The 27,249-nt window shown below is 43.7% G+C and overlaps 1 protein-coding gene across 3 annotated transcripts; it reads left to right on the forward strand.

Annotated features, from left to right (window-relative positions):
* The first annotated feature begins 1,952 nt into the window (after positions 1-1,952).
* Positions 1,953-27,249, forward strand: VXN (vexin). 3 transcript variants are annotated; one of them, XM_053248657.1, is made up of 6 exons: positions 1,953-2,182; positions 11,562-11,617; positions 20,426-20,588; positions 23,453-23,514; positions 24,379-24,467; positions 25,337-27,249. In XM_053248657.1, the coding sequence occupies exons 1-6, from the start codon at positions 2,119-2,121 to the stop codon at positions 25,521-25,523; spliced, it is 621 nt and encodes a 206-aa protein (XP_053104632.1). In that variant the 5' UTR covers positions 1,953-2,118; the 3' UTR covers positions 25,524-27,249. The 3 variants fall into 3 exon arrangements, with proteins under 3 accessions (XP_053104632.1, XP_053104633.1, XP_053104634.1); XM_053248658.1 differs by having other exon boundaries at positions 20,456-20,588; XM_053248659.1 differs by lacking the exons at positions 1,953-2,182; positions 11,562-11,617 and adding an exon at positions 16,527-16,557.

Here is a 27,249-nt window from a genome sequence, read left to right on the forward strand (position 1 = left end):
TATACTATGATAAAATATGGGAAGGACTTTCCAGAGTGGGGATGGGGATTAGAGTTCAATGCCATAATGTTTATGGTAAAACAATGTCTCCAGTTTTAATGGAACTGTGTGCTTGCCTATGAGCATCTTCCTTACTGAGTGTTCTCAAATTGGCAGGTGGAGGGAAGAAAGCAAGATTTGTTACAGGTTTCCATTTTTATCAGTGAGTCAGTGTGGGTCTTCATTATTTCTGATCATTTTTAAAACCTTGAAATCCCTGCTGCCTAACCTCTATTCTCCTCCCTGCTGAATAGATGGTATGCCAATCTTTTTATTGGTTGGTAATGGATTTGGTTTGATTGCTTGATGCAAGAACAATAGAAGGATAAACAATTCCATTTGTGGCCATGAAATTCCCCATCTGTTTACCGTGTTTGTGTATGGGACGAACTGGACAGAGACAGATGAACACGCCAGCCGAGTCTGATGTTAATGACATCAGTCATACAAGCAGAGCATGTGGCACAATAAATCAAAAACTAATTGAACTTGGGCTGATTGCATTGATCGTTCCCTGTCCCTGAACATTTTTAACACTCCAGTGTTTTCTAGAACAACAGGCTTTCCTTCCTGCCACCATAACAGATTAGCCGCCATGGGACAGTCTGAAGATTGCCCTAGAAAGTTCAACAAGTGAGGCAAACATTCTGCTTGTTTTGGGTTTCAAACTGTAACTCTTGTATATAAAACTACTGCAGTACTCTTTCAGTCAGGCTCACTTATTCAGTATTGACATCTCACCTTAAAAAATCTATTACATCACAATCATAATAGATTAGCTTTCTGTGACAGCAGTCATCAGGTTCTGTTAATAACTGGCTAGTGTTTCTGACCTAGAACTAGATTAACCATACGTATGGTTATACATATAAGTACTTATAGTTCAGTACTTAAATATGAAAACTTATATTTCAGATGCATGCAAAAGGGGAGTGCTTTTGCATGCAGTTATATTGCAACTGTTCAAGAACTATTTTCTCTGATAAAGATTGTTATCTGAAAGGTTTATAAAACAACATGCTCTCCCCACCCACCCCTCGCTTTTTGCCTCTGAAAAAGGCAATATGCCAAAACACATTGAGGATATTTTATATATATATATAAAAATGGAGGCTTTGCCTCTCCCCCCCCCATACTTGATGCTGCCCCTCCCCCTTTCTGCTTATAAAACCAGACATTTCTAAGACATTCATCACTGAGGTATTTATTGCTGCAAATGCTAAATCCATGGGCCAAAAGTGAATTTGTTCATAAGCACCTAAGTAAGAAAGTTGACAGAATGTTCCCTCGACTCAATGGGCCTTACTCCCGAGTAAGTGGATGTAGAATCGTAGCCACCAGGGTCTGTTTTAAGCAGGAGTGCAACACCTCAGCAAACCAGGCCACCTACTAAAAGGGCTAAATGTAGATTTGAGTGCTTAAGACCAAGCGTCTATATTTGAAAATGTTGATCTCAGGGCTGAAGGGAGGCACATGGAGCACCTTATCCCATTGGCTTATAACACAAGACATTTTTAAATAAAGTGTGATTTTACCACAGCGTGTATTAACTAAAGGGTTCTTATTTTCTAAAAAGGAATACTTTTATTTTTATTTATTAAATGAAAGTGTGCCTAAAGGGAAGAATAATAGTACCAAAGAATGCCCCAGTGTAGTTACTTCAGTAACCTCTTATTTGATAATTCACCATTACATTTTGTATACCGCCTAGAGACGAACATATCAGGCAGTACAGAAATACATACACACACACACACCCCACAGGCCTACATTCCTTCACAGCTTCACCACTTATAATTGTATGGTAATAAGAGGGGTTATGCAAATAAAATATTGCTGGCATAGCAGTGGTTTTAAGGCACAACAAAATCAAACCTTGACGTGAGCCGAATTCATACAAAGGCAGATGGGGGTAGAAAATGTTGAAGAATATGGAATGAGATGAGATCACAGCATCAGTCTGTCCTTTGTGGACCTGGACAATGATCACAGAGCCAGATGGGATTAGCGAAACCTATTTACCAGAAGTTCAGAGCAGTTGCATGAAGCTGATAGGCAGCCAGGAGAGAGAGGTGAAAAATGCACCAGATTTACAGCTGCAGAGATGAAAATCTAGAAGTCTTCACTGTGATTTCTTCCAAATGTGAGTACCAGGCAGTCAATCAGGCAGGTCTGGGTGTGTGTGTGTGTGTTATTGAAATGACACATTTGGAGGGGAAACAAAAAATCAAACTGATAATTCAGATGCATGCTTGTTGTACTGTACTTGTTAGGTAGTGATCTGATTTTTTCCTCCTCCTCCTGGAGAATATACAGGCAAATGCTTAGATACATGAACTAGGTGACGTATTTCTATAGAAGGAACTGTGCAAATTGTATGCCTAATTCCATGGGGCTTTGTTCTTTGAAGTGTGCATTAAAGTAACAGAATATCATATTAAACATATGAAAAATATAGTCTTGAATAGTTAGGTCTAAAAAAGAACTCTGTTTAGCTATGGCCCACTGAATCAAAAATGAGACTATTTTCAAATTTGCATGTGGGGCTGGATGTATTTTTAACCTTACCATTAGTCCGTCACAAAGAGCAAAAGTCAGACAAAGATCAATATGCATTCATGAGAACAATTGTTTTTCAACTCCATATGTCAAATAGGGAGATTAAGCAAGGGAAGTTATTTGTCGAGAACAAAGCCATCAGCTATTTATTTGCAAACTCATTCATTCATTAAAACTATCATTACCTTTTAGATGCAGATGAGATTATAATTCGCAAATTTTGTTTTTCATCCCTGTGATGCATTAGTACATGCAAAAATTAAAATTGAAACACATTTCGTTTGTTTTCAGTTTCCTGGTAATTTGTTTTAACTTCTACTATCCTTTCACTGCTGTGAGGGTGTAACAGCAGTCCAAGCTAGTAGCTGCAGAAAGGGGCAGGCCTACTCACAAAGATTCAGTCCTATCTCTGCACCATGCCACTCCATCCTATCTCTAACTTTAAAATAATAAACGGAAAAACTAAATTCTACTGACGCCTCCTCGCCCCCCCCCATCCCTGCCATAGGTGATAAAGACACAAGTATTTAAGAGGTAAGAATCCTGCAGGGCAGGGGTAGGAAACAATAGGCAAGAGCCTTACTTGTTAAATCAAATTTTAGAAAGACGTTCTCAGGGAACTTGCTGTACTTCATTCATACCACAGAATCTGGTCCACCGAGAGAGACAACTCTCTGCTTTCTTTTTTCTTTTTTAATCACCCCACAACTCGGCTTTCTTTAGGGATTCCATCTTTTTTCTTTTGCCGCTATGCCTTTAACAACTGTTTAACAAATTCAGCATGTGAAGCTTTCCTTGGCATGAAAATGCAATGGCAGGAGAAGTTCACCCCTGTGTTCACTCCTACACAGCTTTTGAAGGCATAGAAGCCCTGCCAGCGAGAAATGGTGGCAACCCTAACTTTGTCTGTAATCAGAATCTATGATTTCAAAGTCATTGTTTAATGGACAAGACCTGGCATAACATGTGGGAGCTAGTAGCAGAAGCTCAGGGCATAAGACCTATTTCAGAGGGGGTATCCTATAAACTTGAATTTCCAGAGAGTTATTATGGGTCCCAGAGTTTAGCACCAGCACTTTTCTCTGTCCAAGCTATGCAATAGGATGACTAGATGCAAGTGAGGGCTTCTGTGCCTTTAACTGTTGTACAGAAGAAGTAACGTTGGCAAGCTTTTCTTAGCTTCGCAGAACTATGGCATGTCAAGCTGCATCTGATGAAATTCTCCCTCTTGCATCCTGTCTCCCTAGCCTGGGACTGGAAGTAAGTGAAGTAATAATATAAAGCAGTGTTCCCAACATGGGGGCCTCCAGATGTCAATGAACTACAACTCCCATCAGTCCCATATACAATTCACTGTGGCTGGGGATGATGGGAGCCGTAGTTCAGCAACATCTGGGGGCTCCCAGGTTGGGAACCAGAGACATAGAATGCTTCTGAGCATGTGTAGAGTGCATGTGCATGAGTTCCTTTCCCTCAACATCAGTATGGACAGAGTTTGCAAGCAGGTCTGAGCACCAAGCAGGCTTGAGCCCTGAACATCTCTATCTGCATATGTCAGACTTTAGGGAGGGGTAGCAGAGCACATTCTTTGCATGTGTCAAGGCTCCTGTTCAGGCCTTGAAATCAGGGTTGGGAAGAGACTTGGTTGGCAGTAGCCCTGTCCCCCTTTGCATGTGGTCTCCCTAGCTTAGGAATAAGTGCAAGTGCTCCTGGGCATACACAGAGTTTCTTTCCCTCTGCCATCCGTAACCACCGCCCTCCCCAGAACTTCCTGGACAGAGACAGGACATGCAATTATGTCGGACTAGAACCGGGGAGATGGGTTAAAATTCCCACTCATCCTCCATGAAGCACACTGGGTGACCTTGTGGGCACAATGCAGCTCTGATAAGCTAACCAGACAATCCTTGCTAACTGGGCAAAGAGACATCTTTTCAAGAGCCCAATGAATGTCTTATATTTAGCAGGGGGAAGCAGCGATCCTTATTCAGCCCAGCAGTCTCTCTCTAGTGGCTATTACTGTTGTCTCTTTTGTGGGCGGTGTTTTGTTTTGTTTGAGATGGTGAGCCTTTTGGGGACAAGAATCCATTCTCTCATAGCATTTGGTATCTAAACCCCTTTCGAGAACTTGGGTTGAAAAGCAGTGTATAAATAGTTTTTAAGAATCTCTGTGAAGCACCCTCTCAAAGCCTACACCTTCGCACTTTTCCTGCTGGATACTCCTTTGCACATGTGCTAACAGCAAAAACCCTGAACACACACATTAGGCAAGCAGCCAGGGGAGGGGACTTCCTAACTTCTAGTGCTGTGCACGGAACCACGCCTCCGCGGTTCGTTGCTGCGGGGTGGTTCTTTAAGGGCGGGGGTGCACTTATCTGTCCCACCACTTTTCCTCCGGAAGTACAGGGCGCCTGACGTGCACACGCAGACGGTACTTCTGGCCGAAAACGGGGGCAGGGGTGGCAAGGAGGTACGCTGCCACCCCAAAAAACCACTTTTAAAAAGGAGTGCTGGCAGTGGAAAAGCGGTGGGAGGGGTAAGTGTACCCCCCGCCCTTAAAGAACCACCCCCCCAGCACCGAACTGCTGAACTGCACCACATTCGAACCAGTTCGGAGGCCTCTACAATGGCCTCCGGACCGGTTCGTGCACATCCCTACTCACTTCAGTTTTGCCTGCCTGCCAATGAGCTAGACTAAAATTTGTTCAGGTCAGTGAGATGATAGTTGTCAGCCCTATCTGTACTCAGCCCAAAGTGCCACAGTTTCTTAAAACAGATCTTAGCACCTCTAAGTATAGGATTTGATGGGCTGACTTAGTAAAACAGCTCTTTGTGTCCTTATTTCAAGGGATCAGGACAGCACTCGCCTCCATTAGCAACTGTTCCTTTTAAGGCCCATTCAAGTGGGTATCACACAGAGTCATGGAACGTGTCAGGGGGGTCACCATTGCTGGGCACTGCCAAGAATTCCGAGCCCTCAGAAGGGTCCACAGCTGACCCCCAGGCAGGAGTGTAGCCATAATTGAGTGGATGGGTTCAAAGAACCCAGGCCACCCAGTTCTTGAGGGCCTCCCAGCTCCACGCCTCCCAATTTTATTCATTATCTCCCTCACTCTGAGGGGCCACTGGAGAGAGGGATGAACACGGGCCCCCTCCCCCCTAGCTATGCCCCTGCCCCTAGGCCACCTCTGTGCCCCATAACCTTCATGTGGTGGGTGTGGGTGTGGGTGGACCAACTGTCATGGTGTACCCTCAGGGAACAGGGGATGTAAGGAGGGCAGTTTGCTAAGGGCCTCCTGAAACCTGTCCCAGAGTGGCGTAAAGCTGTGTTTATCGTTCCTTTCTTCTCCTTTGCTAAAGCAGTTTGTGGCTTTCCCGGCTGCAGTCATGCAGCATTTCAGCTAGAGGATTACACAGGACGGGCCAGATGCATATTTATAAAGCACTTAGGTCTAATCTGGAGCATCATTAATGTAATTAAAACTGCAGCACAGAAAAGGGACAGGCAATTTTTTTTTACTCTTCTTATTTCCAATATGGTGTCAATATGTGAACTTATTTTCCAGTAAGATGACAAGTGAACAAGCCTTTGATGAGAGTCGATACTTCTCATGTGCTTAAAATCTTACCAGTCCTCATTTCTTTTCTTTGCAATTCTTATAATTCTAGTGGGGCTGAACTGTCCCTCACCTAGTTTCTTCTTCATTCTGGTTGCGTCCAGTGCTATTTTTTCTATTTTTGATTTTATACCCAATGGCCATCATTTTAAACAATCTTAATACATGAGGCATATGTGTATTAACATATTTTAAACGATCTTAATAATAATTCATACTATCCAGATCTGATTTTAAATAGCAGCTTCCCCACAAAACAGAGGTGGAGTTACAAGCATTTGTTGCAACTTTCATCACAGGTAAAATTAAGATATCCATAGATTGCTGTTGCTGTAATAAATGCAAGTTGGTCTCCGCCTACAGATTTGTAAACATGGGGCTGATACTGGCCTACCTCATAGGGTTGTTGTGAGAATATAAGAGATAAACATTATCAAGAGATCTGTGCATTGAAAACACAATATGCTGTAAATGTCTAGTAAACTGGTTTTGCCCTATGTAGGGTCTATATATTTGTAAACCCCCTAGAACCTTTGGAGTCAGATGGTATATAAATTAAATAAATAACAAAATATCTATCACATACATTATTTTCCACCCTCCCTCCAAAGAGCTCAGGATGGCTTACATGTTTCTCCCCTCCCTATTTTATCCTCACAACAATCCTGTGAGGTTAGTTAGCTAAGTGGTGACTGGTCTAAGTTCACCCAGTGAGGTTCATGGCTGAGTGGGGATTTGAACCCTGGTCTCTTCAGTTCTAGTCTGACACAATGTCCACCATTATTATTATTAAGAATATTTATATACAGTACCACTTTTCAACAAAGACCAAAAATAAATCTAAAAGCAGTTTACAAAGAGCAAGAAACTAGACTAGTCTACATTGGCTCTCTCTACCTCAGGGTGTGTCTCTGTCTATAAAATACTTTGGCCACCAAGATCTTGAGAGGAAGTTCTGCTGAATTCCATCTTGGTGTAAAGTCTGTGCAGGACCTCTTGCTAAAGTACTCTGGAGAACTCCCCACTAAAGGAGATCCTCTGAAATCCATGTAAACTGACACTTAGGACAGGTTTTTTAAAAATCTGTCTTTTTATATATGTATTTAACTGATTTCATTAAGAACTTAATAGTCAAGTGTATGGATTTTAGTTATTTTTTAAAAAATTAAAAGATGTATTCCTTGCCTTTCAATGCAATGATCTCCAAGGCAATTTACAATTTACAAGATTAAAACAGCACAGGAACATATGGGCAGGTTTATGCAGGAAAATATATAATTTCTTTTTCTATACAAACTGCTTTGAGAACATTTTTTTGTTCAAAAGTAGTATATAAATATTATTTTTTCTAAAACCTATGTTAATTAAGGGAGCAAAATAGTATAAATGTTCAGAAATAGGAAGAGCCCTGCAGGATCAAACCCAATGGTCCATCCAGTCGATCATCCTGCTCCCCACAGTGGCCACCCAGATCTTTCTGGGAAGCCTATGAGCAACACATGAAACTATAGTTCTCCCGTACTGTTGCTGCCTGGTAGCTGGAGTTCACAGGCATACTCTCTCTGAATCCTGAAGTTCCACATATTCATAGTGGCCCACATGGTGATGGAAGAAGGGCTATGAGCCTGCAGGAAGCCTTCAGCGTCCCTAAGCTGAAGGCTTCTTGGACAGTGGACTGGATATGGAGAAGGAGCAATTTTCGCATCTCTCCCCTCACTGCAAAAGTCCTTGCCACGTGCATAAATCTGTTTCTGAGCAGCAAGGAGGGAGATGTGAAAAGCACTCCCCCTCCCCTCCATGTTTAGTCTGCTGTGCAAGAAGCCTTCTGCATAGGGATACCGAAGGTTAGAAGACCTACAGCCCATCTTTCGTCGCTGCACAGCTGCGTATCATGCCAGCCAATGCTTATTAATAGCTACTTTCCTTAAATTTGTCTAATTCCATTTCAAAGTCATTTAAACAACTGGCCATCACTGCATCTTGTGTAAATACCACCACACCCCTGCATTAAGCTAAAAAGCCACAAACACGTCAGTCTTTCTCCATTAGGAAGGTGCTCCAACTCCCCAATCCTTTTAATTGTCCTTTTCTAGCCCTGCAATATCCTTTTGAAATGGAGTGATTAGAACTGCCCACAATATTCCAAATGTGTCTGCACTGCAGAGCATAAAGGCATCACAATACTGACAATTTTCATAATAATGCAAAGTATAGAATTTGCCTTTTGGCACAAATGCTGCACTCTGCTGAACTACCACCTTGATCCCAAGATTTCTTTCCTGGTTAGTCTTTCCTGATACAGAGCCCATCTTTCGTGATTCAGAGCCATAATTGTTTATGTGAAATTAGAAGGCTTTGCCCCAATGTGCACTATTTGAAACATACTGAACCCTATTTGCCATTTTGTTTCTCCTTTGCAGAATCCATTGATACCTTTGAACAAAAATATATAGATTTTAAACCACAATATTGAAAATCTGAAGTAGTCCACTGAGTACATACAGGGCTAACATGCAATTGTGCTATCTAGCTCAAACACTTCTTAATCTATGGCCACATTCGCACATAACACAAACCTGCATTTAAATGGGGCCGAGGTTTGAATTTGTAAACATCCAAATGCGTGTAACTACAGTTTTGCGGCAAAAGCAACCTGCCATTTGCCTCGCCAAAGTCCTATTTGAACCTTTAATTTATAGTGAGTTGAACTCATTTATTTATGGTCAACGACCAAATAAACACTACAGCAAATAAACACTACAGTATAACTACTTTATAGTGAGTTTCGCCACCATGACCTGAGGTTATTTGGTGGCAGCATTACATCCACGTGGATGCCACCATAGCTGCGGTTTCATGCTGTTTCTGGAACCATAATCATAGAGAGGGTGGCACAGATCCACCTGAGATCATGCCTGCTCCATGGCTGCAGTGCTTCTCACTGGCCACTTCTCCGAGCACTTGCCCTGCCCCCTGTCTCCAATCCAACAAAGTAGTTGCTTGGCAACAGGGACGCTGCCATGTTCCATCCCAAGCTTGAAGAACTGTCAGTCGGGAAAGTCACACAGGGGCATGCCCTCTTCTCACTCTGTCCCTTGTTCCCACTCTCCTGGCAATCAGGAGAGAAAGGGGACAGGATGGCAAGACAGGCACTACATTATTTGCTCTCTGAAAATGAAGCAACAAAGATGTATGTTCACAAGCACATGCAGCCAAGGTGGCAACAAAAGCAGGGCAACCCCATTAGAGTGCTGGGATGGCAACATATGGTTGGGTGGTGATACCCAGGGTCAGATTTAAAGGGCAGCCCCCCAACCAGGAATTCTTGAATGGCTCTGCTCTATTTTTTGTACAATGATGTTAGGGAAGGGGGCCCCAGCCCCTTCCCCTTGGGGGAAACGTGTGCAGTCCCTAGGCTTACTCATGAGAAGAGCCAGCTAGCAAGATCAAAATAGCCTCCAGTGAAAGGAGCAATTAGACATATGTAATGACAATAGATGCTGTTCCTGGGCGGACCGCTCACTCATGAGAATGTAAGGCCATGGGGATACCCCTTCACAACTCATGGGAAGAAACGTCTGAGGGGACATGGGTGCCAGGCAGAATTGCTAATAATGTGCGATGACATCCCTTCTCCCATGGACTGCTCTCTCACTAGAATGTCGGGTCATGGAGACATGCTTGCAGACTGGACGGTAGATGCCGCCCAGCCTGGTTGTTTTATACACCCAAGCCTTGTGGACAGGTACCCTGGCAACAGCTATCCTTGTTTTGGCAACTACCACAAAAAAGCTATCAAAGTGTGCCATCTGTCAGCCCATCCAGCCATTTGAACATGTCCGTCTTTATTTTTGCCTGGAACGGTGACCCCACTCTACTGGGTCACAAACAACCAGGGCTCCTATCTCATGCAATTCCACATGGCGGCAGATCTGCATATGCCACAACGCTGGTCTGAACCCAGAAAATTTGAATGAGAGTAAAGCTCTGTCCCCAGTGTCTCCCCAGTCTGCTCATCCGGCTACACTTGGACACATGGAGCACCAAAATCTCCTTTGGGTGCATTAAAGGCTTCCCTGGAGAGAAGGGGGTTCCTGTGCAAAAGTTATATCATTAACCAGAGAGAACAGCGACCCCAAATAAAGTGCTACCATGGACATGGGGGGGGGTTGTCACTGCCATTTGCTCCTTCCCCCTCCGGCTTCCCCCTGCTCTTCCAAGGGTCATCTCAGCCCACTTTTGGGCCATCCTGACCCTTTCTCTGGTAGTGGCAGCCATTTTGGAGGCCTCTGTGATTGTGCCCTGGCCATTTGCATGGCCGGGTCATGACTCAGGCCACACAAATGGCCAGGGCACAAGTATGGAGGCCTCCAAAATGGCTGCCACCACCATAGAAAGGGCTGCCAAAAATGGGCCAGAATGACCCTTGGAAGAGTGAAGGAGGGGAAAATGGGAGAGATTCCACAGAGGCAGCATCCCTGGAAACTGCTGAACCCAGCAATGGGTTTTAATTTTTTTTACTTTACAACCCCCGAACCAGCTCGAATTCAAGCTGAGCAGGGGGTCTGTTTGAGGGGCACAAAACTGAACATGCCCAGTTCAGTTTGAGTCTGGTTCAGTCTGCCTCTGGTTCCAGGCAAACCAGTTTTGTGCACACCCCTAGTGAGCCATCACAAGAGCATTCTTGGTCACAGTGGCCAGATTCCAGGATCCTTTACCATCCCTCATATACATATCCCCTCCCAGGAAGTCATCATGTTCCCTTCCCTTTCCTGAGTAACAGAAAAATAGTGCCCAACAGCATCTCTCCCCACCCACACATACACCAGAAACTATGCTTGTGCAAAACAGTTTTGTTTTGGGGCTCTTAGGAGGGTGGCAGTGCAATCGCTGTCACAAGGTCTTGAATGGCGTGGCATTTAAAGGGATTTACATGCGCTTTACTTGCTGAGGGTGAGTGGATCATTCCAAAATTGCGTGATCACTTGAAGATAGTGGCCAATGGCTGCTGCCCTGGAGGCGTGCTGAAACCCTGCCCACAGTCTGGTGATTTGAGTGCTACGGAGCTTGCTGGGATCCAGCCTCAACAGGCCAGGAAGAGGGAGGGAGTCGATTACTCTGTACTGAATACGGCGGTTTCCGGACTACGGTTGGACAGACCATGTTCTGCAATGCGATTCACAGTTTGAAAAATTTACCGCGGGTTTGGCAAACTCCAGTTTCACGTTACATGCAAATGTGGCCTCAGAAAGATCCCTCTGTCTGTCACTGACTTTAGCACCTGTCTTACAAGGGAATATGAACACACTTCTGCACTTTAGTCTGATGTTTCTGTTCTTTTTGTAGCATGCAGCCCAGTCAGAAGAAAAGCCAAAAGTACACAATGCATCCTAACAAAAAAGGTAAGAAACATGTTATTTATCAAAGCAAGTTGCTCTTTTAAAATGAACTGGAAAACAGATCTTTCAAGGGCATGATGTGGAACTCCCACATTTACAGGTAGAAAAGAAAACCTAGCTGGCAATAGAATCCTATGCATGTTTACTCAGAAGTAAGTCCCACTGGCTGACATCCTGATGACCCAAAGCAGCCATGCTTCAAGCAGCTGAAGGTAGGGATGTGCAAGGTCTGACAGGCAGATGGTTTGGCGGTGGGATGATATTCCCTTTAAGGAGCAGGGGGGGTGATCTTACACCACCACCACCCCCGTATTTCCCCCTCCAGCACTTTGCCCAAAATCACTGTGCAGGGCAGCAGCATATCTTCTTGTCGCCCCAGTCAGCATCAGACCGGAAGTGGCTGGTTCATGTGAATACATCGCACACGTGCACCAGCCACTTCCGGTCTCATGCTGACTGGGGTGGCAAGAAGGTATGATGCCGCCCCATGCAGTGATTTTGGGCACAGCACTGGTGGGGGGAAACGCAGCAGGAGGGAGGGGGTAAGAGCACCCCCCTGCTCCTTAAAGGTAACCCCCCGCCGCCGCCGAACCATCCGAACCACTGGACCTCCATACTGGTTTGGCGGTCTGTAAAGGGACTGCCAAACCAGTTTGTGCACATCCCTAGCTGAAGGGGCACAGTGAGAGCCCACGTGCTGCTCTGTTGAGCTCTGAATTATGAATGCAGTTGTACAAGAGGACTAATTCAGGGGTACTCTCCTGCATTCCGGAAGCTCTCAGCGAGAGTGGGAACACATCCCTGCTTTAAGGGTTGTATTCCCACTTCTACAGAGCACTTCCAGAACACAGGGGAATGCCCCAATATATTAGCACTCTAGCAATCTTGCACAATTGTACTCATAATTCAGAACCCCCTAAAAAAGAGCTCAATATTTAAAATTTCTGAGAAACTAGGAAGTCTTTAAATTAGGTTTAATTTATTAAGTGGTGGGCTCAGCTGACAGAGTTTTGCACATGTATGTGCGAGAGAAAACAACATACATGCTAAGATATTTGCACTGTTAACTAGTCAGCTCCCAAAACCTGACATTCCATATCCTTACACAGGAAGCTGCCTTATACTGAGTCAGACCATTGGTCCATCTAATGCAGTATTGTCTACAGTGACTGGTAGCAGCTCTCCACAGTTTCAGGGAGGAGTCTTTCCTACCTGGAGATGCCAGGGATTAAACTTGGAACCTTCTGCATGTAAAGCAGATACTCTACCACTGATCTACAGCCCCATCTCCGAATTAGAAACATGGGAAGTTGTGATATACCATTGGTCCATTTATATATACTATAATATATACTAAATATTTATATAATAAATTTATACTATACTAGCTGACCAGGCACAGAGAATCTGCGCCCCTTGTTCTCCATCACCTCATCTCGCCGGCCGCCTCCTCAGGCCTGCGCAGCTTTGCCTGCCCGCCGGCTGCCTCCTCATGCCGGCAGAGCTTCGCCTGCCCACTGGTCGCCTCCTCACACTGGTGGGACTTTGCTCGCCGGCCAGCCGGCCACCTCCTCACACCTCCACTGTGCCCGGGCTCCACCGCCTGCCCAAAGCCTGGAACTCTTGCGAGTGGTGCCGCCACTCTCACGAGAGTTCCATGACACATCCCCACGCATCCCCAGCGGCACGTCTTGGAGAATTAATTATATAGATATTTATATAGACCAATATACTATTGGTCCAGGATTGTACCTTCTCTCACATGAAAAGTAATATCAGAACTGTTGTTAACAAATACAAAATAATATACTACACAAAAGACAAATATCCACAAAATTCTATGTATTGGAAAAGGGTTTAAAGTATACAAATGCAACAAAAGGCAAGGTGGATTAGTACATGCTTAAGCCAGTTTATGCACCAAGGCTTCCCTCAAGGAAACTTGGGATTTATAGTTATGTTGAAGAACTGGACTCTGTTCAGGTGTTATCCATCAGCATCCCCCAGAGCATGCTTGCAAGCCATGCCCCTGCACAGACATGCTCAGAAGCCCCATCCCATGAGGCAGAACACTGGGGCACTCCAGAGTTTTGACCTCAAGGAAAATCTCTCCACAAGTGCAGCATTTGTCTGTCTCTGCAGACCAGGGGCATAGCCACCATTGTGCCAATGGGTTCAAAGAACCTGGGCCACCAATGAAAAGGGCCGCTGAAGCACCAAGGCTCGGGCTCCAGAGGAGCCCAGAGCGAACTCGCCCCTCCCACGCCCGTGCTGCCAAGAGCCCAAGTGAACTCTCCATCTGTTATTTCAGGCAGTGCCGGCTGCCCGATAGGATGTTTTTCCCTTTCTCTCCCTCCAGAGAGAGAGGGAGAGAAAGAAAAGGGAAAACATCCTAGCAGGCAGCCAACGCTGCCTGAAATGATGAGCTGAGAGCTGGCTTGGGCTCTCAGCAGCCCGGGCCACGCCCCATCTTGCGCATGACATCACGTGCAAAGGGGCATGGCCCAGGCTGCCAAGAGCCCGAGCGAGTTCTCAGTTCATCATTTCAAGCAGCGCCAGCTGCCTGATAGGACGTTTCCCCCTTTCTCTCCCTCTCTGGAGGGAGAGTAAGGGGGAAATGTCCTATCAGGCAGCCGGTGCTGCCTGAAATAAGAGACAGAGAGTTTGCTCGGGCTCTCAGTAGCCCAGGCAGAAGGGGGGAATTCGCTCTGGGCTCCTCTGGAGCCAGAGCCATGCCCCTGTGCCCGTGATGTCACGCGTACAGGCGTATCTGGAGGGGGCCACCGAGCGGCACCAGACCTAGGCCGCCGTTTGGCTGGCTCTGTGGCTGCTGCAGACAAACATTATAACTGTGAACACTGTGGGTGGGGCTTCTGAGCACGTCAGCAGAGGAGCAGGGCTTGCAAGTGTGATCTCGGGGAGGTTATGTGCGACAACAGGGTCCCCAGTTTTGACAGCACCTGGACAAGGCTCCAGGAGTTTCTAGGCAAGAAGTCTCCACAGTTCACACCTAGCAAAACTACAATTCGAGTTATCCTTGGGCCTGGGGTTACCAATTTTATTCATTCAGTCAGTCATTTATTTGATTTATATACCGCCCTTCCAAAAATGGCTCCTATGGCAAACAAGGGAGTCCAAAAGCAGTCTAAGGTTGTGATCTTACCTATATCCACTTAAGTATATCCTATTAAAATCAATAAGATTTTTTCTCAAATAATATGCATTCAGCTGGGGTATGAGACAGTAGTGAGTGATTATGTTCAACAGTAGTGATTCAGCCATGATGCAGCCTTTATAATAAACTTGCCCTACATTTTTGCTTTCACGTAGCACAGCGTCCTGAGGCACCCATATTTTGTTATGGTACTTTGTTATGTTAAACATATTACCATATGTTGAAATGAAATACTTTGGTAATCCATTCCCAAATAAGCCAGTTTTCTCTACCCAGACTACCTTCCCATTCACAATTGAATAGTTAGCTGAGGAAGAGAGCTGGTCTTGTGGTAGTAAGCATGAACCGTTGCCTTTGCTAAGCAGGGTCCATCCTGCTTTGCATTTGAATGGGAGACTTCATGTGTGAGGACTGTAAGATATACCCCTTAGGGGATGGGGATACTCTGGAAAGAGCATTTGCATGATGTTCCAAGTTTCTTCCCTGGCATCTCCAGATAGGGTTGAGAGAGACTCCTGTCTGCAATCTTGAAGAAGCATGGAAAGTACAGAAAGACCAGTGTGCCCTGATAGGAAGGCAAGAAAGGAGGCACCTAGGAGGCAGCCCTTCTCCCGCACCTTCTCAAGAGTATGGAAAGACCAGTATGCCCTGAGAGGAACGCAAGAAAGGAGGCACCCAGGCCAAAGAGCTCTTGTCCTCAGCTCCTGAAAAGACCAACAGCCTGAGACAGTGTTTTACTAACGTTCTGTAATTTGCTTCTTTTAATATTGTAAACTGCTTTGGGTGCCTTTGTCAAGGCAGATAGGCATTATAAAAATGTAGTAAATAAATAATAATAAGCTGTTGCCAGTCTATGTAGACAATACTGAGCTAGATGGACTGGTGGTCTGACTGGGTATAAGGCAGTTTCATATGTTCCTGTATTAAAGCCCTTCAGCAGAGAATGGGAACTGACTTTAATTAGTCATTTTCTGACCCTTTCAGTTCAATAATGCTCCAGCCACAGTGACAGAAACAATAAATTAAAGGGCCAGTAGCTAAGAAGAATGTTGCTTTCAAGGGGGATAGGAAGAAGCTACTAATTAAAGGGTGGGTAGCTGAGAGAAGCAGGACCCTTGCTGAATGAGGCTTATTTCTGAGTAAACATCAGGAATTTGCCCATTGAGATGGCCTTTGCATGATGGTTATGGATAATATATATGTTGCGTGTGTTGTAGTTCCACCGTTTTCATTTTGCTTCCAGCTGATCTTGTTGAAGATCAGTAGTGCCTCAACAACTTTAAAGGGCCCAAGCATGGAAGCAACAGGCACTTGCTAAGATAGCATGAGTGCCAGCACTCCTGAAAGCCACACACTCTGGTCTGAATGTGCCCCCTTGTGATCCCTTCCCGGTGTGTCCAGGGATGGGTCAATTCGTGTAGTGTGAGAAAGACACCCAGCAATATTGTGCCATGACTTCAAGGCCTAAACCTGGGATCCAGAGAGGATCCTGGGGCAGAGACCTCATGAGCCCTGGCTTAAATTCAGCCAACCGTTGGTTTTCTGCCAATAATGGGCAATAATCCCAATACATGTGTTTTATAGCTGCTTCCCTTGTAAATACAAAGCAATCTTATGTTTGTTTAACTTATTCCAGAAACAACTCCATTTTCTCCTTCCCCTCACTTTTCTTTCTGACTCCACCCCCACACTCTCTACAGGATCCCCACTGGGACAAACTTCTAATCAACAAAACATAAAGGACTGCTAGATAGAATACGACAACTTGGTAAACGCATAACTGAAAAGAGAGTTTGAGGTTCAAATGTTTTCTGCAATATAAAAGTAGGAAAATTACCTTTAAAAAAAATAAATGTCTCTTTACCTGTTAGCACTGCAACTATGCCTGAGATGATGTGAAGTCTCCTAACTTGGAAATCTTGATAGATGTGCTAGTTTAATCCTAGACAAGGGCAAAAATAGCAATCGCCTGGAAACCTGCCAGTGTCTTTCATGGCAATAGCATTTTGAGTGTTCCAGAGCAGCATTAAGTGCTGCACACAGCCATGCGACTAGCCCTGTGAATTAACCTCAGATGCCTCAACATTAACCATTTCCTGATAGCAGTCATGCTTAAAGAATATCCCTCTGTGTGCTGCTGCCTGGAAATTCCTAAATAACTACTTTCTAACAAAAACACAAGCACAACAGCCTCTTTCACTTGTATTCACTGCTCATGTGTTCATCTCACCTATATGACTTTTTTAACCCGCCGACAAAAAAGGGGGGGGGTTATTTAAGGGTTTTCATTTAAAGGAAGACTCTTTTTTTAAAAAATGGAGAGTTCTGGGTCTCCACCAACCCAGCAATCAAAACTATTTTCACAAGCCCCATTAAAATCAATTAGGAAATACTTGCTAATAGTAGTTGGTGGTGGATTGTTGTCAATATCATATATATGTGTGTTGACAGCTCAGCTTCTAAAATCAGGTTAAAATATCCATGCTAATGAAAATTGTCAGAATTTACCCACAGTTAGAAACTCCTGAGTCCCATGGAAGAATTAAACACATGCCTATCTGTTTCCCATTGACATCAATGGAACTTATAAGTGGAATCTTGCTCTTAGACTGTAAATTATAGTCAGCTTCCATAATGGATATTATTTGAATAAGCAAAAAAAGAAAAAAGAAAGAAAAGTAAGAACATGTTATAAATTTGTACAGTAGTAATTTTCTTTAGAACTCTGGAACCAAAACTTGTTTTAGCTCCAAGAAAACTTTTTAAAATGCACTCATAGTACACAACATTCCTTCCTTCCTACTTCTTCACTCTGGTGAAGACGAACAAGATTTTATTGTTGTTGTTGTTGTTACAAGATGTACCATTCAATTATGTTTTGCACAAGGGAGCTATGCAACATTTTTTGCAAGATGTACTGCCTGGTTTCCGAAGATCATCATAAGAACAGCTAATGAAGGCATTTTGCAAGGTTTTGTATTTCAGGATTCCACAACATAGGATTAGTAAAAGTAACGACCCAGCTGAAAACAGTAATCAAATATGTGGAGGGCCACTTACGGGTGCTGCTTCTTTTGGATACCACTGTCATTAAATCTGAACAAGCCACATGCACATTGGCTTTTCAGATACAATTAGAAAAGAAAAGTGACTTCGCTGTAATCCTGGAGATTTACCTTGAGTGTTCATAATGACCTAGAGAAGCTTGAAATCCTGTTTAGATCTAAACTGTGCTACTATAGACTTGGTTTCCTGACCTACATAAGTCATCTTGACTCATTACAGAGTATGTGTGTGTGTGTGTGTATACACACACACACACACACACACACACACACACTTTTATGAAAGTGTATTGGTGATAGATGAAAAAAACACATAGCAAGGCTGGCTCCAGGATTGAAGGGTTCATCAGGGATGCGTAGGTACACTTCTAAGGTTCTCTGGTGGGGCAATCTTAAAGTGAGGCATTCCTAAGTTTCATGGAGGGATTTATCTGAGCAGCAGCTGTGAGGGTGGTCTTTCTTTTTTCTCTCAGTGGTTACCAGCTGGTAGTTGCCGTTTTCTCTACGCAATGCCTTGACATAAGTATCGTTCCAAGGCATTGCGGGTGGGAGGTGGATAGCACCCCCTTTTTTTTAACTACAGTTATTCTGAACAATGTTGTATCAGCGGCATGGCCAGGGGTGGGGGTGGGGGAATGGCAGCATCAATCTTCAGCAAAGGCAGGCATAAGCAGGGGGTCCTTAAGAACATAAGAACAGCCCTGCTGGATCAGACCCAAGGCCTATCTAGTACAGCATCCTGTTTCACACAGTGGCCCACCAGATGCCTCTGGGAAGCCCACAGGCAAGAGGTGAGGGCTAGGGATGTGCACAGAACCATGGAGGCGCGTACTGGCCCCGGGGGGTATGTAGCTTTAAGGGTGGGCCTCTCATTACCAGTTGCAGGGGAACAACAGCAAGAGAGCAGGCATGCCCTCACTAGGGATGTGCACCGGACCAGTCTGAGGCCATGTTAGAGGCCTCCGAACCAGTCCGGATTGGGGTATGTAGCTTTAAGGGTGGGGCGGTAGTACTTACCCCTCCCGCCGCTTTTACTCCTCTGGCACTCGACTTTTTAGCAAAGTTTTTGGGGTGGCAGCGTTCCTCCCTGCCGACCCTGCCCCGTTGTTGCCCGGCAAAAGGAGAAGTTGAGTGCACACATGCACCCGTTGTGGCGTGCATGCCCGTCACCGCCATGCGCGTGCACGCGCCGCACACGTCACACGTTGCATGTGCACACAACGTGTGACGTGTGCGGCGCGCGTGCGGTGGTGGCAACGGGTGCGTGTGCGCCACAACGGGCGCATGCATGCACTCAACTTCCCCTTTTGCCGGGCAACAACAGGGGCAGGGGCGGCAGGGAGGAACGCTGCCGCCCCAAAAACTTTGCTAAAAAGTCGAGTGCCGGGGGGGGAAGCGGTGGGAGGGGTAAGTACTACCCCCCCCTTAAAGCTACATACCCCAATCCGGACCAGTTCGGAGGCCTCTAACATGGCCTCAGACTGGTCCGGTGCACATCCCTAGTGAGGGCATGCCTGCTCTCTTGCTGTTGTTCCCCAGCAACTGGTAATGAGAGGCATAGTGCCTGAGGCTGGAGGTGGCCTATATAGCCACCAGACTAGTAGCCATTGATAGACCTGTCATCCATAAATTTGTCTGAGCCCCTTTTAAACCCATCCAAACTAGTGGCCATCACCACATCCCATGGCAAATCCATAGATTAATTCCATAGATTAATTATCTAGAACACCGTTCTGGAGTATTTTGTGAATTACTGTGCCTGCATTCATTTTAAAAATGAACCTGGCTGCATAAGGCATCATCTCATACTGCACGGCAGATGTCAATGGTGAACACCTCCTGTATTCTACCAAGGAAAACCACATGGCTCTGTGGTCTCCCCGAGTCAGCACTGACTCAAAGACACAACTTTACCTTTACAGGTCCCTCAAACGCATGGCACAGCTAAGAAGTGCACTGCTGTTCATGTGTTCAGCATTATGTGTGAATAACTGTACCTATGTGCAGATATTCTATTTGGACAGACCAAAAACAGCCTGCTAGATTTATTTTAAAAGACCAGTTTGCAGAATTGTATATCAGCCTTGTGTGGCAGGGGTACAGAATAGGTAGCTTAATGGGTCATAAATGAGACTTCTTGTGGGGGAAGGGATGTTTTCTTCTGTCCAGCCTGAGACCTTGTTGACTTTAGGCTACAATCCTATACATGATTTTTACTTCAAAATAAGTCCTGCTGAACCCAGTGGGATTTACTGTACATCTGAGGCAACATGCACACGATTGCACTGTGTATATCCTTTGAGATAAACTGTATAAATAACTACAAGTAACTGCTGTTAAATGACTTTTCTAATACTACACTTTCCTTACAGTCAGACCATTTTTGTTATCTGTTTTTATTTGTTTCCCATAAATATCACATAACAACACCGGCAATGTTTTTGTTGGGTGGGCCAAGAGTACAGCAAATGGGCAACCCAAAGTGTAATAACTACAGTTGTTCTGTAGATTCAGACACTGAACCTACACTTAGCACATGTGTCATGAGAGAGTTTCACCTCTTCCTTATAGATGGTATCAGTGTCTGACTATCATCCTCAGGGGACAGAGGAACTCCTGTCACACCAAGGTAATCTCATCTTCTGCAAAGATGAAGATGGGCAGGGCTTCAGCCATCTGCAGAACAGACAAGCAGCATTCTTCTCTAATCCTGCCAAATGCCCTGCAACACACAGTAAGTTCCCAGTAATTCATGTACTATTCAGGCTTGAGTTAAGTGCCTTGGCGGCGGGCACATTGAGTGCCCCAAAGGGTATCCATCTCACTCTCTTACATGAAAGACAACAGCTGACATATAGAACAAAGTGCAGCAAGAGAGCAGCCTTACAGAACTTTCTAACTAACTGCACTGCTGCATTGGGAAAATGACAATTTTTGACACCCTCCCTTTCCACAGGAAGCCCTCTGAACCACCCCCCCCAAATGTCCCCGTGGACTGCACAACTCTCAGGGACATATTTTCAGATGGCACAGAAGGCTTCCTGGAGAAGGGGAGAGTGTCAAAGATTGCCCATTCCCTGCTTGCAATTAGTTGGTAACAGCTTATTAGTTGATGCAGTTAGTTGGGAACTTCCGTTAGGCTGTTCTCTCACTGCACTGGTGCATCCTGTATGTTAGTCATTAAATCTTGAGTCACTTTAAGGACTAACAAATGCACTGTGGCATGAGCAAAGAAAATATGCCTGCTGCAACAACAGCTTTTCACTGCATTAAGCTTTTACTTCTTAAAAAAGCCAAATGTTGAACAGGAAAGGGATCTGGGATTGTTGTTTTGTGGGGATGGAGGAGGATTGCACATTAAAAAGATCCCATGAAATGAAGATGAAAACAACAGTGTTATAGGATATATATTAGCCTATGAAAAATTGAGCCAAAATGATAATTTCACTGCTTATTTTAGTCAGAATACAAGATTGTCTTTCTAGGAATGCTGGGGAAGTATATAACAATCAAGCATCCCTGTAGACTGCAGGATCGCATATAAAATGAAACTTGCTACTTATTTCCACACTTCTGTAAGATATTAAGATTTATTGCAGACCTTATTACATTACCATGACTACCACCATTTTTAAATATAGATCTGGCAATTCTGGTCTATTACAAGGAGAGAGATTAAAGATCCACATAACACAGTTAGCAACTCTTCACTTTCGCCAATCAGGCAATATATATTTCCAACTTTTGTTTATTTGTTTATTTATTTATTAAAATTTTCTCATATACCTCCTTGTCCAAAAACTTTAGGCAGTGAACAAAAACTATACCACTAACAATTAATTTATTATTATTATTATTATTATTATTAATAAATGTCTCATTATTGACCATTTTAAGTGCATCTTCTTCACTGTCTATAATAATAACATCAATATTGATAATAAAATGCAGCCATCCCAGGTCCTTGGGAAGGTCTTGGTGTCTGGATAAAACAAACTAGTCAATAACACCTGTCTAACTGGTTAAACAAGAAATTATTATTATTATTATTTCTTGTTTATTATTATTATTAATATTAACAGCTTACAACAACAAATAGCAAGTGCCTCTGTAAAGACGCAGATGAAACAGTGGACCACCTAATCAGCTGTTGTCAAAAGATCGCACAGACTGACTACAAACAAAGGCATGACAAGGTAGCAGGGATGATACACTGGAACATCTGCAAAAAATACAAGCTACCTTCAGCCAAAAATTGGTGGGACCACAAAACTAAAAAAGTTGTAGAAAATGAAGATGTAAAAATATTATAGGACTTTCGACTACAAACAGACAAACATCTGCCACGCAATACACCAGATATAACTGTAGTCAAGAAGAAAGAAACATAAGTCAAAATAATTGACATAGCAATACCAGGTGACAGCAGAATAGAAGAAAAAGAAACAGAAAAAATAACAAAATACAAAGATCTACAAATCGAAACTGAAAGGCTGTGTCAGAAGAAGACCAAAATAATCCCAGTGGTAATTGGCGCCCTAGGTACAATTCCCAAACATCTTGAAGAGCACCTCAACACCATAGGGGCCACAGAAATCACCATCAGCCAATTACAAAAAGCAGCTTTACTGGGAACAGCCTATATTCTGCGACGATATCTATAACAACAATATTGACAATAAAATTCTGGCATCCCAGGTCATTGGGAAGGACTCGATGTCTGGATAAAACAAACCAGTCAATAACACCTGTCTGACTGTGATAATAATAATAATAATAATAATAATAATAATAATAATTGGTCTTAAGAAGGGCCTTAAAAGCAGCCAGGGAGGGTGCTGGATTAACCAGGCGGTGGCGGGGGGGAAAGTGTTCCAAAGAAGAGGGGTGGCCACAAAAAAGGCCCTCCTACGGGCCCAGGCACCACGCACTACACAAGGACCCGTGGTGTCATTCCTCAGACACAAGAAAAAGATCAAAATTCTAGCAATGACTACATTATAGATCTCTAAACATGGAATATAATTGTAAGTGTCTGCCTCCGCCTCTGTAGAGGGCTCCTGGTGGCCTCAGAATTACAGCCACTGGGGGAGCAGTATTCCACCAGACAAGCAATCTGTTTCCTTCACAGACTGCCCCAGGGAACTGCTGCCTCCAGCTCTCCAAGGGAGTCACAGAGCTCCTTCTCACTGAGCTCTCCTTCTGGACTGGCCCCCTCATCACTGGCCAGTCCTAGTTTATATAGCCCTTGGCAAGTGGGGCAAGTCTCGCGAGATCTCGCCGCTTTGTGAGACTTTGGCTCGAGGTCTCACAAGAGTCGCCCCTGACCCTGTGACAACTCTCTGTCTTCAAGTGACAGTGCACTGCTATCCTGGGGGGGGGGGGCAGGCAGACACTCCCCAGCCCATCAAGGCCTGCATGGTTGGGAGGGATCAATACCAGCCACACTGGGAGGGTAGGCTCCCAAGTGTTTGCCTAATCCCTCATGGTGGCCGGCAACCCCTCGGGGGATCCCCAACAATAGTATTTTACCCACTAATATATTTAATAGTTTAATGTATTTAATAAATACATTCTTCTCTTTATTCTGAATTGCAGCAGGAATTTCTAGACAACAGTCATTTGGTTACAGCAATCACCAGTCAGATGTACTCTCTTTGGTAAGTGAGACATAATATAAAGCTCTTATATACAGTACCATATGTATGTGTGTTTCATGCAAAAAAAAAAATTTCACATTCTTACAGCCTGTGGTATAGTGGTTGGAGTGCTGGACTAGGACCGGGGAGACCTGAGTTCAAATCCCCATTCAGCCATAAAACTAGCTGAGTGACTCTGGGCCAGTCACTTCTCTCTCAGCCTAACCCACTTCACAGGGTTGTTGTGAAAGAGAAACTCAAGTATGTAGTACACCGCTCTGGGCTCCTTGGAGGAAGAGCGGGATATAAATGTAAAAAAATAATAATAATAATAATCAGAAGTAAGTCTCACTGATTTCAATGGAATTTACTCCCAATTAAGTGAGCACAGAATTGCAGCCTCAGTCTTATAAAAGATGCACTTATCTAGGTTGCATCTTCTTTCCAATACAAATAAGAAAAGAATGGCACATCAAGAGATATAACCGTCACTTTCAACACTGGAAAAAAAATCTTTTTAAAATGTCTGAGAACTATACAAGCACTACCACTTGTTAAATACCTTTTACAGCATGTCTACAAGTCCAATAACATTATATGGCTAGCATCATTAAATCAGATGCGGTGATCAAGAATTAGGGTGAATGCATCAAATGTCCTCCCCCTACCTGACCTCATACCCCTTAATTGCACAACTTTATGAACAAAAAGCCCCAGTCTGAACTACAAAGTCTTTGCTGCCTGACAAGCTTATACAATGTTAACATTCCCTCTTCCATACAATTACAGTATTAGAACTACAATGGCCCTATGTTTTTCCTAATTGCATGTGGTAATTTTATACAAGATATTGTTACTAATATTTTCCATTCCCCTGTGATTTAGCAGCCTCAAGCATCTCCTGTATTGCATCACCATGCAAAATGGACTGCAGCCACAGAGCCAGCAATAAAAGACAGTGTTCTTGCAGAAGAGTAAGTTAATTTCCATTACACACTCATCTAATCCCAGTACAGCTGCTCCTTAGATTATAGGACTCACTCTACACAAAGTTACTAGATTGTAGGTCACTGGTATAAGGGGAGTTTTTTCAAGGAGTCAAATGCTAACTGTAAAAGTTTATCCAAAGTATTTTCCTGAAATCTCCAACTATATCTGCACGACAAACTTATATCTGTTTCTGACCAATTTAACTGTCATTACTTCTGCTAAAGATTGCTGGGAACGGTAGTTCAGTGAGGAAGTTGAGAATTTTATTAGAGATCCCTAGTTCCCCTATCCCACTGAAGTGTGGTTCTCTAGGGAGAGGGAATGAGTGTTAAACCAAGTTAAACCTGTAGTATAGATGTACTCTCAGTTTCCTGATTATGCTCCAGTAACTTGAGCCATTTAATTGTTTGACCTCTTAAAAGAGCTGGGGATATATGGCAAAGAATCTCCATCCTACCACCTAGTTTTCTAGTCTAGGAAACTGCTGCTACTGCCTGACTTGGCATTCCTTGAAGAAGAGAGGAAGGAAACTCTATTGTATCACTGATCTCTGTTGTTTGAACAAGCTCTATTCAGCCCTTGGACTCCAGAAGAATATGGTCATCCCAAGAGGATAGAAAAACCCACAATTTGCCATCAGCCCTTCCCACCTTACTCTAGCCAGTGTCAAGAATCTGTTAGGTTTGGAAGTTCAGGGATTGCTGCATCAAAGTGATATTGATTTCACATTAATTGTGTTTAGAACTGTGACAATTGCACTTTCATTAAAAACAACAATTTTCTTTCCATATTCTATAATAATTACGAGGGAACTCAAGACTAAATGTTGAACCTGTTGCACTTTCAACCATAGGCATGGAAGGCTCCCACGGAAAAATACTGAGGATGACTTAAGCCTAGCACAAGGAACCAAAGCCTCTTTACCATTGACAGGAAGCACGTTGAATGGCACACCCAGTCTCTTGAGAAAAATATGGATGAAGCATAAAAAGAAGTCTGAATACCTGGGGGCTACAAACAGTGCCTTTGAGGCAGACTGACACGTCGCAGCCTTACCTTTGGAGGACAGAAGTTCCTTGGACGAAGGACAGAATACTAATCACCTGCATCTAAATGGTCACAGATGCAGTACTGCTCACATGTATCCAAGGAAATAGTCTGCTGAATCTATAGAGAAGAAAATGACTGAAAACAATGCATACAACCACAATCCATATATTTTGCACATTTCTGATCTCAGTGAACTTGTTAGCCGATACTATAATAATCAAATGTGTTCCATATTCTGTCCCAGTCAATTTAGATTCATTAGGAGAAGGTCCTAGAGAAGTTACTGTATTCCTAACAAGCCTCACATCAACTACAGTGTGCCATTCAAATATAGTCCTGCAATATATTGTTCAAAACTATTCTTCAGTATGATTTCTCTAAACTAAACGAATGATTTTCAGTTTTCTATTTTCAATGAACCCTTTCCACATGTCAGCTTGTTTGCCAAGGAACACCTGCAGAGAATTCTGATCTAGGGTGAACATTTAGTAAACATGAGGCACTAACTAAGCATATGCAGCCTCAGTTCTGCCTCTATGTGAATGCAGGGCTGTTCTTAGGGCATAGCAAGCAGGGTGACTGCCCCCGGGCCCCACTCTTTTAACCCCCATTAGAATTAACTGGAAGGGGGCCCCTGCACTGGCTGATTTGCCCTGGGCCCCACACCTGCCAGGGCTCTCTAAGGACAGCCCTGTGTGCATGCACCCTAAAACATGCCCAACATTCCCCTGTAGTTGTTCATGTAGTTGTTCACTGCTGGAAGATCAGCAGTGGTGGTCAAATTGTCCTTCAGCAAAGCTTGTCATCTTCTCATTAAGAAACCTCTAATAAGCTTCCAAGAAGTTCTATGATTCTCCAGAACACAGTTTGAAAACTACTGCTCTCAACCATGCCCAGTAACTCAGTACCAGAGCATCGGCTTTGCATGCAGAACATCCCAGGTTCAATCTCTGGCATCTCTTGGAGCATTTCTAGACAGCAATGTTTACTGCGAATACGAATTTGCCAAACAAAAAACTGACACAAAAAGTGGATTTTTTTTTTACCCCAGACATAAATTGGGCTCTGCTCCAATGCGCAATGAAAAAAACTTGAATCGTGTGTGAAGTGCTCCCCAGTATCTCGCATGGACTTTGGTGCGAATGTGGCTGATATGCAAACACACACATTCCATTCCGAGGTAAAAGCCCTGACTAGAAACGCTCCAAGTAGCGCTGGAAGAGGCTACTGCCTAAAACCTTGTAGAGTTACTGCCAGTCAATATGGAGCTAGAAATATTCCTATGCTCCTATATTTTTTCTTAAGCACAAAACTTAAATATATCTTAGATAAAACACATTCTGTGCAGTCGTGTATAAACATGTATAAACCTCTCTACCACCAGAAACTAAATTCACTGAAAAATAATTAATTGATGACTAGTTAGCAGGAAAGCCTTGTGTGTTCAGAGGTCTCTACTTTAGTGTTTGGTTATATTATATATAATAGCATTAAACACTATTGAAAGGGGGCATTGCACGTATTCTACCTAACAACTGCTGTATTTTAAGACACTTATGTTTTCTTCTAATTTATTTAATTTATAATTCAGATATATCTGAATACAGGTTTACAAAAAAAAGGTGGTAATTTATTTCTTAACATTGTTGAAACTCTCTCTTACATGTAGAAAGTACTTGTTTTATTATTGCAAATAAAGTATGTCCTCTTCCTGCA

Source organism: Hemicordylus capensis, chromosome 4 (assembly GCF_027244095.1).
Source record: "Hemicordylus capensis ecotype Gifberg chromosome 4, rHemCap1.1.pri, whole genome shotgun sequence".
NCBI lineage: Eukaryota > Metazoa > Chordata > Lepidosauria > Squamata > Cordylidae > Hemicordylus > Hemicordylus capensis.

Coding starts and splice junctions, on each gene's coding strand:
- VXN (XM_053248657.1), top strand. CDS start 2,119: ATGCACCAGATTTACAGCTGCAGAGATGAAAATCTAGAAGTCTTCACT. Junction 2,183..11,561: donor CACTGTGATTTCTTCCAAAT/GTGAGTACCAGG, acceptor TTCTTTTTGTAG/CATGCAGCCCAGTCAGAAGA. Junction 23,515..24,378: donor AGTCAGATGTACTCTCTTTG/GTAAGTGAGACA, acceptor CCTGTGATTTAG/CAGCCTCAAGCATCTCCTGT.